This window comes from Myodes glareolus, chromosome X (assembly GCF_982192425.1).
Source record: "Myodes glareolus chromosome X, mMyoGla1.1, whole genome shotgun sequence".
Classification (NCBI taxonomy): Eukaryota; Metazoa; Chordata; class Mammalia; order Rodentia; family Cricetidae; genus Myodes; species Myodes glareolus.
In genome coordinates this window covers 147,298,712-147,315,003 of record NC_142053.1, presented here as the reverse complement: position 1 = coordinate 147,315,003, position 16,292 = coordinate 147,298,712, and the positions used below count along the sequence as shown (strand labels likewise).

At 39.9% G+C, this 16,292-nt stretch overlaps 1 protein-coding gene across 1 annotated transcript; it reads left to right on the top strand.

Annotated features, from left to right (window-relative positions):
* The first annotated feature begins 1,264 nt into the window (after positions 1–1,264).
* LOC148117539 (spindlin-2-like) lies at positions 1,265–2,372 on the top strand. The gene is given in 2 exon segments (XM_087903199.1): positions 1,265–1,615; positions 1,618–2,372. Coding segments are annotated over 2 exon segments (942 nt in total). The 5' UTR covers positions 1,265–1,335; the 3' UTR covers positions 2,280–2,372.
* The last annotated feature ends 13,920 nt before the right edge of the window (positions 2,373–16,292 follow it).

Here is a 16,292-nt window from a genome sequence, read left to right as displayed (position 1 = left end):
CAAACACACCAGGCTCCCACAATGTCAGTCCATGCAATAGAATCAAAATCCAGTGCCATTGTCCTTGGCTTCTCAGTCAGTCCTCATTGCCAGCCACATTCAAAGGGTTCAGTTTGATCACATGCTCCATCACTCCCAGTTCAGCTGGCATTGGTAATCTCCCAGTATATCAGTTCTACTATCTCAGTGCATGGACACTTCCCTCATTGTAATACTTGTCTCTGTAGTTCCTGTTTACCCAGCCTTCCCTCGGTTTGTGCTTTCTTCATTACCTCCATTTCGTTTTTCAAATCTTGAATTATTTCCCTTACATTTTTCCTTGCTTTTTCTTGATTTTCTAGGTTATCTATGAGAGATTTCCTCATTTCTTCTAATTTTTGTTCGTTATCTCCATTTCTTCATGGCAGTTTTTCACCTCCTGATTAAGTTCCTCTATCATTTTCATATAGTTCCGTTTAAAGTTGATTTTTTCTATTTCTTCTGGAGAAGGTTGTTCAATTCTCCTTGTTGCATGATCCCTGGATTCTGGTGTTGTCGTGTTGCCCTTCAGATTGTTGGAGGAATTCTTGCATTGGTGCCTGCCCTACTCTTCCTTTAAATACAGCCAAGAGAGTCTTGGCATCTTTGTCTAAATTTTGTTGTGAGTGACTCTGAGTGGATCTCCTCAGTGCAGGAGAAGGAACTGTTCCTGGGCCCAGAACCTCCCTGACAATAGGGCAGGCAATGGGGGTGATCAGGGATGAGTAAATAAAGAAGCCCTTGCATCAAGAGCTAAAATGGCCCAGTGTTCCTTTCACAGAATGACTTTATGTAATTAACCTGGGTCTAGATCAGAAGATACAATACAGAGAGCCAGTAGTCAATAGTGCCATGATCTTGGGCAAGTGTTTTTGTGTGCAGCCACCTGACTCATGGCTTGAGGGTAGAAGGAGTGGTATGGCTGTCCTTCTGGCTTCTTTGCCATTCTGTTCAGATTTTTCTTACCCATGTTGAGGATAGACATACTGCCTCCTCTCATTGACCTACTCAGACAGAAAGTAGGTTTCCCAACAGAGGGGAATTGCCTCTGGGCAGCAAGAATGCATCTCTGAGACAGTTACACTGAGCTGTAGAGGATATTTTGCTAATTTTCCTACTATTGTCTTATGACAAAATTACATTTATGCATCCAAACCTATTTAGCACTGTCTTCATCACCTGAAACAAAGTACTTCTAGAAAAGAGTCTTAGCCTCATGTCCTCTCCTTCTTTTCCTTGCAGGCACTCAGTGTGGAGGCAATGACTTCATATGTGTTTTAAAGTGTCGAGTTCTTCCACCTCAGAGAGTGGACAAGTATGAAGCCCAAGCACAGAACAATAGCCACAAGACAGTGGACCAGGAGTGCTGTGGCCAACCGCACTAGGTCTAAAGACATGATGAAGAATCTTCTGAGTATGAGAGGTTGGCCAACACTCCAGAAGAGGGATGGGACACCTCTCAAGAAGCAAAAACTGTTCAGACCTTTCCAGACCATGGAAAATATTGTTGGCCACAGAATTTCTCATGGATGGAAGGAAGGCAATGAACCAGTCACCCAATGGGATACCATCATTCTCGATCAACTGCCTACATACCCCTCTATTTGTTGAAGTATGATGGGATTGATTGTGTCTACGGACTGGAGCTTCACAATGATGAAAGGATTTTAAACCTTAGGATACTGCCTAATAAAGTGTCATTAACTCAGGTGACAAACACTCACTTTGCAAATATCATAGTTGGCAAAGCAGTGACACATATATTTGAGGGCACAAACGGCTCTAAGGATGAGTGGAGACGGATGGTCCTAGAGGAAGTGCCAATCATGAAGACCTGGTTCTATACTACCTACAAGAAAGATCCGGTCTTGTACCTTTATGACCTCCTGAAAGACTACAGGGAAGGCAACCTCCACATCATATCAGGCTCTATGGATGAGTCTGGTGGGGTGACCTCAGATGAGGTGCCAACCATTACAACCATGTTCTACATTTCAAACAAGAAAGATACTGTCCTGTACCTTTACCACCATCTGGATGACTACACTTTAGGCAACCTCCACATCATGCCAGAGTGTCCTCCAGAAGAGGAAGCAGGCACGGACGTCTTGATAGGCAAATGTGTGAAGTACAATAAAAGAGACAGAACCCAAAATACAGGCAAAATCGTTTACAAAGTTCCCACCAAATCTTCTGTGTATTTCATCAAGTTTGATAATGACTCCCATATCTACGTCTATGATTTGGTGAAGATCTGTTAAAGTGAAATTCACAAACTGTGGAGAGGCAGACATAAAATTGTGTTGGGAGGAATGTTTTGTTATTTTTTTCGGAGATACCTCACATCCTCTAATAACCCTAATATATTTTCCAATGAAATTTGTCTTGGTCTAAAAATAAAAAGTTTTGAACATGGTGTGTTGTTTGGTTAATGATGGAGTTTATCAGAACAGGACTTAGATGGTCTGGTCTCCTGGGAGTAGAAGGGACTGGAGATGAGGGGTGGGAAAGAGGAGAAGATGGCTGATTAGGAAGCATAGGAGATGTGCCAAAAAGAGGTAGGAACTCGAGGAGGGGTAAAGTTTGAGGGAGTAGCATGTCATAGGGTAAGCTGTGACAGATAGCAGCATTAGGCTTTGGGACTTTAGAGGAAACAACAGCCTGATCAGGAAAAGACATAAATGTAGACTCAGAATCAAAGAAAAATCATGTTTTATTTAATGAATGGTTTAATTTGTAACAGCTGTCAGTCCCTGTGTGTGGTTCTCCACTGGAGCATGTTGAGGAACCAGGAGCAATATGCTTAGAGAAAAGCATCTCCTTCTCGAGGCTCCTTCACAAAGGATTGGACCTCATGTTCCCTACTTCCTCATGGTGGGATTCTATCCACCACCTGCTTTCTTAAGCCAGGATTCTGTCTGTCACCTATTTACTCATGCCAGGCTTCTGTCTGCCACTTACTTACTCATGCCGGGATTCTATCTGTCCTGACATGGTCTAGCACAGGTGTTAAGCATGCTGTCCAACCCCTATGAGTTCATTTCTACATCTGCCCTGCCGTGTATTGAAAACATTTTTCCCTTGTCCTAGCCCATGTTTTCTGAGATTTGTGCTATGAAACTGGTGAACAGACTCACCCACAGTGAATTACAGGCTAAACATGTATACCTTGATGCCTGCTGATGTGTGGCATGCACACATACAATATATGCAAAGAGCTGTATAATATCAGTTAACTGAAGAATCTCTGTTGATGGTGGAGAGTAGCTAAGACCTCACATACACAGCCAACCCTGCAATACATGTAAGGTATTGATGCCTGGCTTCCATCATACCAGGATCCTGACCTTCAGTAACTGGCAATTTTTGGTTCTCCATCTTCACAAACTCGCTTACAAGGTTGGTGATGTCAAACTCAGTCAGGGTTCAGCACATAGGTCTGCTAACCCAGATCAGGTGACTCAGCTAAAAAGTGGGTGAGAATTTGATCAAAAGCATGCTGGTGCACCCTTGCACCTTCTTCTCCTCATCCTCATCATTGTCACTCTCCTGGGTGGGCCTGGAGCACAAAGAATCCAAAATGGACTAAGCCTCCTCCTTAGTTGAAAATCTTATCTGCCCTCAGCTCAGTCTGACTGTCCAAGGGAATTGCAGCACTATTATCCTACTAGGTCTCCTCATCCATTGGTTCACTCTAAGGCATAAATGAATTCATCCTTTCTTCTCTCTCTCTCTCTCTCTCTCTCTCTCTCTCTCTCTCTCTTTCTATTCTTTCTTCCCTTCTGCCATTTACCAAAGTCCCCTGTCAAAAGTTTTCCCAGAGAAAACATCTATGTCCATTTTAGAAAAACTTTCACTTCCAGTGGAGGATTTTGATGATTTCTCTGTGGATGAATACCATGTCAGGAATAACAGAGCAGCAACCATGACAACTCTTGTGCAGTATACTTAGGTGGATCAAAGAGTCAGAAGATCAAGAGCCCTGCCCCTTATGACAGAAAGAGAGACATCACTGTGGTCACACATACTTAACTCATTCGGGCTTCAGAGATCCTGGAGATTGAGATCTTAATCTAATAAGGAATGCAAAATGAGTAGATCAGAGGAGCTTCAAGCAATGATACCGGCCTCCACTTGTGCCTTCTCCTTTTCCCTGTCCATTCCATTCTTCCATACAGTGGCTATTGCTAAACCAATTGGTCTAGTCAACAAGTAACCATAGGTTTGAACCCTGTTGCCTTTGATTTCTGGAACAGTATGCTGTCCCCTTAAGGTCTCATAACAATATTGGAAGGTACACAAGAAGTTCCCTGCACCAACTTAGAGGACTTTTATGACCAAAAAGAGGAAACAAGTTATTTTTATTGGTAATAAAAATGGTTTGGCAGGACAAAAGGGTGTAGAATTGAAAAACAGTATGGCGTACTCACTATGATTTCATGTGATATGGCACACACAGGATTCTATTTCTGAATACTTAGTCCTCAGGAGGTTTTTGAGATTTTGTAGACACAGAACCTGACTGGAGTAATTGGGTTCTGAAAGAAAATATCTTAAAGTTTCATGACATATTTGCTCTTGTTCCCCACAGTTTTCTGATTTTCCTACTGTGAACAAGCTGCCTCTTACTCCCACTGCCATACCTTCCCCATCATGAACAGAGAGAATCCCCCCCTACATCCAGGTTGTTTTCCTCACATATTTTGTCATAGCAATAAGAAGTAATGAAAAGAGTCAGTGAGAAAAACCTCTTTTCTTTTTCTTTTCAGTACTTCAGGATACATCACAGAGACAGGATGCATCAAGCATGAGTGTCAGCAATGATTTACCTGAGAGAAGAAATCCACACAGATCCCCCACAACAGCAGCAGCATTCAACAACACCTCCATGCCTTCTTTGCCTTGCCTTTAATGGTGCACTAAAAGATGATGCTAGGTAATCTGTGTAAGTGAAGTGAATTTCCCCTTAACAAAACGACAGAGTTGAAAGTCTATCTTAAACACTTCTGGGTTTTTTGTTTTCCAATAATATGTTGATTATTGTTCCCTCAAGGTCTGTGAAGAATTTTGATGGGACTTTGATGGGGATTGCATTGAATCTATAAATTGCTTCTGGTAGCATTGCCATTTTTACTATGTTGATTCTCCCAATCCATGAGCAAGGCAAGTTTTTCAATTTTCTGGTATCCTCCTCAATTTCTTTCTTCAAAGACTTCGAGTTCTTGTCAAATAAGTCTGTTACCTCCTTGGTTAGAGTTGTACCAGGATATTTTATGCTATTGGTGGCTATCGTGAAAGGTGAATTTTTTCTGATTTTCCTTCCTGCTTCTTTAACCTTTGTGAAACGGAGGGCACCTGTTTTCTTTATTTCGAGTTGATCTTTTACCCTGCAACATTACTAATTATCTGATTGAATTTACTCCAAATTTCTCAGTCACCATGAGAGAACAAAGACGAAAGTTCACATTCCCCACCACCAAAGTCTCATCTTACATTTTTTTTCTCATATTTTCTCTCTATTCTCTGATGGTATCGTATCTAAATGAGTTCACTGTTGTTTTATATTTAGAGGTTAAATGATTTTATCATAAGATTTATGAAATGTGTCAGAGCTTATATTGAACTTCTTAAGGAAAGAAGGCATTACAAGTTAACCTCTTGAATTGCCTACTGAAATCATCCTTATTATTTTCTCATCCTTTGAAGGGATTGTGTTTACTGATAGTTTCCTTTTTCAGATGAAAACTTTTAATATCATTTATTTATTTTTGAAGCTATTTTTGTGATATTAGTGTCTTGGTCTAGAAGTCCCTTTCTATACTTTAAATATTATTAAAATATTATTGTTTTACCTACCTTTGACCATGTACAAAACCAATTCAATGTTTATCAATATATAGATTTGAAATATTGTTTCCATATTAAGAAGCAATCTCTTTTCTCCATTTTTCTAATAGCAGCATCCTATACCTTTTCTAGATCCATCTTCCTCTTTCCTTCTCCCACCATGGGTTTGAGATTTATGGATATTATTGGTATGTTCAGCTCTATATGTGTTAGTTGTTCTTTTTTCTTTGATTTGTTTTGTTTTTGTTCTTAAATTTGCAAGTGAAACATTTTATTCATTTTTTTTATTCAAAGTTTAGTAAATTATGAAAGTTTCCATTTCCGCCCCTCCTCCCCACACCCTCCCCCTCCTCCCCTCCCCCTCCTCTGCCCTCTCCATCCCTAAGAGCAGTCAGTGCTTCCATCCCAGTGGGAAGTCCAAGTTCCTCCCCCCTCTCTCCAGGTCCAGAAAGGTGAGTATCCAAACAGACTATCCCAAAACTCCAGTACATGCAGAGCAAACAAGTCCCAGTGTCATTGTCAATGGCTTTTCAGAAATGCTCCGGGCCAGCCACATTCAGAGAATCCAGCCACATTCAGAAAATCTGGTAGGATCACGAGCTCGTTCAGTCCCAGTCCAACTGGCCTTGGTGAACTCTCATTAGATCAGTCCCCTTGTATCATTGGGTGATTGCATCCCTCGCGGTCCTGAGTTTTTTTTTCATGTTCTTCCTCCTTCTGCTCCTCATTTGGACCATGGGGGGCTCAGTCCGGTGCTCCAATGTGGGTCTCTGTCTGTATCGCCATCCATGGTCAGATGAAGGACCTATGGTGATAAGCAAAATCTTCATCATTATGGTTATAGGCCAAGGCCGGTTCAGGCACCCTCTCCTCTGTCCAGAGAACAATCTGGAGATCTCTCCTTGGACCTGGGATCCCATTTATAATCAAGTTTCCTGTAAACCCTAAAATGACTCCCTTAGTTGAAATATAGTCTTCCCTGATCCCATATCCATCTTTCTCCTTCCCCCCATCCCAGTCCACCTAGCTTTCCCCATTCCTCCCCTACTCCGTTCTCTCTAACCCTCTCCATTTCCAACAACCCTCCCACCCACCCCCCATGAATCCGAGGTTACCTGGGACTCTTGACTATTTCCAATCTCCAGGAAGATAAGTACATGATTTTCTTGTCTTTACCTGCCTACCACACAATGCCCACTGACTTAGGCAATTTTACCCACAAGTGGTTGTCACAGTTGCATTTATGGGAGGGTATTCAGTTTAAATACTGTGCAAGAATACAATTTTCAATCAATTCAAATGACAATAAGCCAAAAATTGAGAAAATAATTTATGTGTGTATGTGTGTTTACATATAAATGTATCTGTGAAAATTGTGAATATATATGTAAAATCTCATTAGAGGGAAATATTAGAGTAGCCTCAGAAAAAGTCTACTAACAATGAGACAAGATTTTGGTCTTCGGTTGATTGGGAGACTCTCTTACAATGGAAGCTGATATTAGATGCACTACATCTCAGATTCCTAGCAGCTTCTTGGTCCCATAATGGACAGAGAAAATTCTGCCATTGTTTCCAAGCAATAGCACTAACCAGAGTGTCCCAATATAATCTATCTACATATTTAAAATCAACTATACCCACTTATGACTTCACATTATATCCTCTTACTTTTTCAAAAGACACAAATCTCCATCATTCTTATAATTTTTCTACTTCTCCTATTCCACAACTACCAAAAAGGAATATGGTCCAGCATACATGTAAGCGAAGTCATCACTGGACTAATCTAGGAGATAGATAAAAACTTAAATATATTCCGTATATGGAAGTTCTTATATTTAAAGAAAGGAGACAGCATTCTATCAATTCTACCTTTCACTTATTCATCCCATTCTCATTCAAACGAAGACAAATACCTTTCTTAAAAATTTCTTTTTTTTCAAAGTATATTAAATTATAAAAGTTTCCTTTTCTACCCCTCCTTCCAACACCCTACCACTCTCCACACTCCCCCTCCTCCTCCCTCTCCATCCCTAAGAGCAGTCAGGGTTTCCTGCCCTGTGGGAAGTTCAAGTTTTCGCCCCTCCCTCTAGATCCAAGAAGGTGAGTATCCAACAGACTGTATTCCCAAATTTCAGTATATGCAGAGGAAACAAGACCCAGTGTCATTGTCAATGGCTATTCAGAAAGACTCCAGGCCAGCCACATCCAGAGAATCCGGCCACATTCAGAGAATCTGGTTGGATCACATGCTCCTTCAGTCCCAGTTCAACTGGCCTTGGTAAACTCTCCTTAGATCAGTCCCCTAGTATCAGTGGGTGATCACCACCGTCACAGTTCTGATTTCCTTTTTCATGTTCTTCCTCCTTCTGCTCCTCATTTGGACCATGGGGGGCTCAGTCCGGTGCCCCAATGTGGGTCTCCGTCTGTATCACCATCCAACTTCGGATGAAGGTTCCCTCTGGTCTTGCCTTCTTTGTTCACGTTCTGTTTCCCTCTGCTTCTCGTTTGGACCTAGGGAGTTAAGACCAGTGTTCCAATGTGGGTCTCTGTCTCTATCTCCATACATCGCCTGATGAAAGTTCTGGCCCTCTTGTCTATTTCCAATCTCCAGGGGGATAACTACATGATTTACTTCAGGTTCACCATCTTATTTAGCATCTCTAGGATCATGAATAATAGTCTCAAAGACCTTTAATTATGGCTAGAATACTTATGACTGAATACATACAATAATCCTCTTTTTGGGTCTGGCTTACCTCACTCAGTAAAGCATTTTCTATGTTCATCCATTTGCATGAAAAATTCAAGATGTCATTGCTTTTTACCGCTGAGTAAAACTCTATTGTGTATATGTTCCACACCTTCTTTAACCATTCTTCTATTGAGGGGCACCTAGGTTGTTTCCAGGTTCTGGCTATTACAAATTGTGCTGCTATGAACATAGTTGAACAAATGCTTTTGTGGTATGATAGGGCATATCTTGGGTATATTCCCAAGAGTGGAATTGCTGGGTTTTGAGGGAGGTTGACTTGCAGTTTCCTGTAAAACCGTAACATTGATTTCCACAGTGACTGTACAAGCTTGCATTCCCACCAACAATGGATGAGAGTTCCCCTCTCTCCACATCCTCTCCAGCATAGGCTATCATTGGTGTTTTTGACTTTAGCTATTCTGACCTGTGTAAATTGGTACCTCATAGTTGTTTTGATTTGCATTTCCCTGATTGCTAAGGATGTTGAGCATGACCTTAAGTGTCTTTTGGCCATTCGAAGTTGTTCTGTTGAGAATTCTCTGTTCAGATCAGCACCCCATTTTTAATTGGGTCAATTAGAGTTTTAGTGTCTAGTTTCTTGTGTTCTTTGTATATTTTGGAGATCAGGCCTTTATCTGATGAGGGGTTGGTGAAGATTTTCTCCCAGTCAGAAGGTACCCTTTTCGTCTTACTGACGGTGTCCTTTGCTTTACAGAAGACTCTGAGTTTCAGAAGGTCCCATTTATTCATTGATTCTCTTATTGTCTGTGCTACTGAGGTTCTACTTCAGTTTCAGGAGGTCCCATTTATTCATTGATTCGCTTATTGTCTGTGCTAATGAGGTTCTACATAGGAAGTGGTCTCATGTGCCTATGTCTTGTAGACTACTTCCCACTTTCTCTTCTATCTGGGTCATGGTGGTCAGATTAATGTTGAGGTCTTTAATCCATTTGAACTTAATTTTTGCGCATGGTGATAGATATGGATCTACTTTCATTCTTCTACAGGTTGACATCCAGTTATGCCAGCACCATTTGTTAAAGATGCTTTCCTTCTTTCATTGCATACATTTAGCCCCCTTGTCAAAAATCAAGTGTTCATAGGTTTGTGGGTTAATATCTGGGTTTTCTATTCGATTCCGTAGGTCAACTTCTCTGTTGTTATGCCAGTACCAAGCTGTTTTCAATACTGTAACTATATAATAGAGTTTGAATTCAGGGAAGGTTATACCTCCAGAAGTTCCTTTATTATATAAGATTGTATTGGCTCTCCTGGGTTTTTTGTTTTTCCATATAACATTAATTATTATTCTCTCAAGGTCTGTGAAGAAATTTAATGGGATTTTGATGGGGATTGCATTGAATCTATAGACTGCTCTTGGTAGAATTGCCATTTTTACTATGTTGATCCTCCCTATCCAAGAGCAAGGGAGATCTTTCCACTTTCTGGTATCTTCCTCAATTTTCCAAACCCTACAATGATCCCAAGGACCCTACAATAGAAGTACTTGAATACCTTAACCCAGAAGAAGTGGAAAAAAAATTGCCATTATGAAATCAATAGAGTCCCTTAAACAGGAAATGAATAACTCCCTTAAAGAACTGGATGAGAAATATAACAAAATGTTTGAAGAAATGAGTATAGAAATGGATGAGAAATATAACAAAATGTTTGAAGAAATAAGTAAATCTGTGAATGATACCCTTAGAAAACAAGAAAAAACAATCAAACAGGTAAAGGAAACAGTTCAAGAATTGAAAACTGAAATGGAGGCAATGAAGAAAACACAAACCGAGAACCGGCTAAATATGGAAAACCTAGGTAAATGAACAGAGACTACAGAACCAAGAATAACCAATAGAATACAAGAGATAGAAGAATGAATCTCAGATTCTGAAGATACCATCGAGAAAATAAATGCTCAGATCAAAGGAAACGGCAAATCCAACAAATTCTCTTCACAAAATATTCAGGAAATCTGGGACACAATTAAAAAAAACCAAATCTAAGAATAATAGGGATTGAAGAAGGAGAAGAACTGCAGATCAAAGGCCCAGAAAATATATTCAACAAAATTATAGAAGAAAACTTTCCCAATCTAATGAACGATATTCCTATGAAGGTTCAAGAAGCATACAGAACACCGAATAGATTGGATCAAAAAAAAATCCCCTCGCCATATAATAATCAATACACAAAACTTACAGATTAAAGAAAGAATATTAAGAGCTGCAAAGGAAAAAGGTCAAGTAACTGATGAAGGTAAACCTATCAGGCTTACACTGGACTTCTCTATGGAAACCATGAAACCAGAATATCCTGGATAGAGGTACTGCAGAAATTAAGAGACCATGGATGCAAACCCAGACTACTGTATCCAGCCAAGCTATCATTCACTATCAATGGAGAAAACAAAATATTCCAGGTTAAAAATAAATTTAAACAATTTGTAGCCACAAATCCAGCCTTACAGAAAGTAATAGAAGGAAAATCGCAACCCAAGGAATCCAACATTGCCATCACTGCCTACAATAACCCAGACATTTAGCCACCCTTCACAATCACAACTTAAAGAAGAGAAAAACACAAACTCTACTACACACACACACAAAAAATAATAACCGGAATCAACAACCACTGGTCATTATTATCACTTAATATTAATGGACTCAATTCACCTATAAAAAGGCACAGACTAAGAGATTGGATGAGAAATCAAGATCCAACATTCTGCTGTTTATAAGAAACACACCTCAACCACAAAGATAGACATCTACTCAGAGTAAAGGGTTGGGAAAAGGTTTTCCAAGTAAACGGACATAAGAAACAAGCGAGCGTGGCCATTCTAATATCTAACAAAACTGACTTCCAACTAAAGTCAATCAGAAGAGATGGAGATGGACATTTTATACTCATAACAGGAACAATTCATCAGGAGGAAGTCTCAAACCTGAATATCTATGCCCCTAATATAAAAGCACCCACTTATGTAAAAGAAAAACTTTTAGAACTCAAGGCAGTCATCAAACCACACACACTAATAGTAGGAGACTTCAACACTCCTCTCTCACCAATGGACAGGTCAATCAAACAGAAACCTAGCAGAGAAATAAGAGAATTACTAGAGGTAATGAATCACATGGACTTAACAGATATCTATAGAACATTCCACCCAAAAAGGAAAGAATATACCTTCTTCTCCGCAGCTCATGGAACCTTCTCGAAAATTGACCACATACTCGGTAACAAAGCAAACTTCCACAGATACAAAAAAATATTAGTAACCACCTGTGTCTTGTCGGATTACCACGGAATAAAGTTAGAATTCAATAAGAATTCTAACACCAGATAGCCTACAAATGTGTGGAAGTTGAACAGTCAACTACTGAGTCATCCCTGGGGCAAGGAAGAAATAAAGAAGTTAAAGTCTTCCTTGAATTTAATGAAAATAAAGAGAGAACATACTCAAATCTATGGGACACAATGAAAGCAGTGCTAAGAGGAAAGTTCATAGCACTAAGTGCCCAATTAAAGAAAACAGAGAAAGTACATATTGGAGACTTAACAGCACACCTAAAAGCTCTGGAAAAAAAAGAAGCAGACTCTCCCAGGAGGAGTAGAAGACTGAAAATAATCAAACTGATGGCAGAAATCAACAAAATAGAAACACAGAAAACAATACAAAAAGTCAACGAAAGAAAAAGTTGGTTCTTGGAGAAAATCAACAAGATTGACAACCCCCTAGCTAAACTAACCAAACGGAAGAGAGAGAACACTCGAATTAATAAGATCAGAAATGAAAAGGGGGACATAACAACAGACATAGAGGAAATTCAGAGAATCACTAGATCTTACTATGAAACATTATTAAATAAATATCAAAGTCAGGGTTTGAGGCTACAATTAAGTTTCATCAGACAAGATGTTCCAAGTTTACATCCATTTTTTTCACTCAGTCTGGATTTTGCAAAATATACATGTCAGTCAGTACTACACATCAATACATTCCCATATATGTTTACTGAGGGAAGATCTATTCATTATTAGAGCCAAGATATCCTGAGAAAAATTGTTGCTATTTCTCGGCTTCTAAAAACCACAGAGTTGTAATTTTTTTACAGATAACTAGTATAAAAACCCATCCAAGAATCCCCCCAATCCTTCTAAGAGCAATTACTACTCAGTAATTCAGAAGCACTGATCTAAATCTCTCAGTCAATAACTTCAAAGTGGCTTTGCCAATACATTATCCACAATGACAGAAGGTCAGGGAGAACCTTTTGAAATGTCACCAGTTCATGTCTGTGAAGAAATCACCTGGCCATATTAGTCCTAATTAGAAATTTCTTCTGAAAATTCCATTAGAAAACAATAGTAGAAACAATCAGTAAAACTTCCTGCATACGATCAATTGATTTTATTACCAGGTAATGAGTTTTGTAAACATTTTTTTCCAGTCAGATACTTCAATCACCTCTAGCATTTTTTTTCCTAATGAACAAAATTTTATTTTCTGCAGTGGTTTCTCAGCATCCCCTTGTTATTCTTTTTTTGTAATTTTATTAAATTATGAAAGTTTCCATTTCCGCCCCTCCTCCCACCACACTCCCACTCCATCCACTCCCTCTCCTCCTCCCTCTCCATCCCTAAGAGCAGTCAGGGTTTCCTGCCCAGTGGGAAGATCAGGTTCCTCCCCCCTTCCTCCAGGTCCAGGAAGGTGAGTGTCCAGACGGACTGGATCCACAAAATCCAGTATATGCAGAAGAAACAAGTCTCAGTGCCATTGTCAATGACTTTTCAGAAAGACTCCGGGCCAGCCACATTCAGAGAATCCGGCCACATTCAGAGAATCTGGTTGGATTGCCTTCTCATTCAGTCCCAGTCCAACTGGCCTTGGTAAACTCTCATTAGATCCGTCCCCTTGTATCAGTGGGTGATCGCATCCCTCGCAGTCCTTATTTCCTTTTTCATTTTCTTCCTCCTTCTGCTTCTCCTTTGGACCGTGGGGGGCTCAGTACAGTGCTCCAATGTGGGTCTCCGTCTGTATTGCCATCCATTGTCAGATGAAGTTTCTCTCTGATCTTACCTTCTTTGCTCACGTTCTCTTTCCTTCTGCTTTTCGTTTGGACCTAGGGAGTTAAGTCCAGTGTTCCGATGTGGGTCTCTTTCTCTATCTCCATCCATCACCAGATGAAGGTTCTATGGTGATAAGCAAAATATTCATCAGTATGGTTATGGGCCTAGGCCATTTCCAGCACCCTCTCTTCTGTCCAGAGAACAATCTGGGGATCTCTCCTTGGACCTGGGATCCCATTTATAATCAAGTTTCCTGTAAACCCTAAAATGACTCCCTTAGTTGAAATATATTCTTCTCTGATCCCATATCCATCCTTTCTCCCTCCCCCATCCCAGTCCACCTAGCTTTCCCCATTCCTCCCCTACTCCGTTCTCTCTAACCCTCTCCCCTTCCAACAACCCTCCCACCTCCCAATGCACCCAAGGTTACCTGGGACTCTTGTCTATTTCCAATCTCCAGGCAGATAGCTACATAATTTTCATCAGGTTCACCTTCATATTTAGCTTCTCTAGGATCACGAATAATAGGCTCAAAGACCTTTAATTATGGTTAGAATCCACATATGAGTGAATACATAACATATTCCTCTTTTTGGGTCTGGTTTAACTCACTCAGTAAAGCGTTCTCTATTTCCATCCATCTGCATGCAAAACTCAAGATGTCATTGTTTTTTCCCACTGAGTAGAACTCTAATGTGTATATGTTCCACACCTTTATTAACCATTCTTCTATTGAGGGGCACCCAGGTTGTTTCCAGGTTCTGGCTATTACAAATAGTGCTGCTATGAACATAGTTGAACAAATGCTTTTGTAGTATGATAGGGCATCTCTTGGATGTATTCCCAAGAGTGGAATTGCTGGGTCCTGAGGGAGGTTGACTCAGTTTCCTGAGAAACCGCCACACTGATTTCCACAGTGGCTACACAAGTTTGCATTCCCACCAACAACTGATGAGTGTTCCCCACATTCCACATCCTCTCCAGCATAGGCTATCATTGATGTTTTTGACTTTAGCTATTCTGACAGGTGTAAGATGATATCTCAAAGTTGTTTTGATTTGCATTTCCCTGATTGCTGAGGAGGTTGAGCATGACTTTAAGTGCCTTTTGGCCATTCGGGGTTCATTTGTTGTGAATTCTCTGTTCAGTAAAGTAACCCATTTTTTAATTGGGTTAATTAGAGTTTTAGTGTCTAGTTTCTTGAGTTCTTTGTATATTTTGGAGATCAGACATTTGTCTGATGAGGGGTTTGTGAAGATCTTCTCCCAGTCGGAAGGTAGCCTTTTGGTCTTACTGACAGTGTCCTTTGCTTTACAGAAGCTTCTCAGTTTCAGTAGGTCCCATTTTTTCATTGCTTCTCTTATTGTCTCTGCTCCTGAGGTTCTGCTTAGGAAGTGGTCTCCTGTGCCTATATCTTGTAGACTTCTTCCCACTTTCTCTTCTATCAGGTTCGAAGTGGTCAGATTACTGTTGAGGTCTTTAATCCATTTGGACCCGAGTTTTGTGCATGGTGATAGATATGGATCTATTTTCATTCTTCTACAGGTCATCTGTAGCATTCTTATATTTGAGAAATTATTTATGAAAAGAAATGTTTAAAATTTATCACACACTAGCTCATAATTGAGAATAACAGAGAGTTAAGTATTTAGGTGTAGATTCACATATCACAATTCTTTTATCAAATGTGGAACAGCAATCAAAACCAGGAGCCCGGAAAGAGGGCTTGCATGTGCTTTACATTGGCATATATAGTATCAGATGCCAAGACCAAGTGGGTGTGTATTTGGAAGGATACTGGCAGTAGAAAATCATATAACAACTCCCTCTTTTGTTTAAATGAGAACTTTCTAAGCCTAATACAAAGTTATTTACAATAAAAAGAAATATCAGTTAAAAAATTAAAATTGCAAGCCGCATAAACAATAACAAACAAGATACATACAATAAATGTTTTAATAATTACCCTATCCCCTTTAGTTCAAGTCTTGTATAATAAATAACTAGGACAAATATAAGAGGAAAATAACTAATATTCCTGCGGACATGAAAGAGGACACGGGTTACAAAAAAAGAACCACGTGGATGAGTTTATTATGGACTTGGAGACATGACAGACAGTGAGGGAAAAACAGGAAAGATGGGGAATGGGGATGACACACTCAGATTTTTAAAAGAATCCCAGTGCATGAGCGTGAAGGAAAGGCATATCTACATCAGACCCTGGTGGAGTAAATATCAATAAGCTAGCGCATATGCTGCTGGGATATGGAGTTTCCTGGGAGAATTTCAGTAACTACAAATATCTAGCCATCAAACCCATTAAAGACCCAAGAAGAAAATACTACTTGAGTAAGCAGGGAGTACACTCAAGTAACTTCGAAAAATGTGCAGCAAATGACAGAGATAACTGGCTACCTGGGCAATCACCCAAAATCTCATTTGCAATGGTGGAACAACCAACATTGGCTAAGTTCTAGAGTAACTGAGAGACCATTTTCAGAGGCAGAAAATATTCAAAACTACATTACCTTGTCTTGGTAAGATCTGACAGTCTTTTTCTTTGCTTTTTTCAGTGGTAGTTTTTATTACT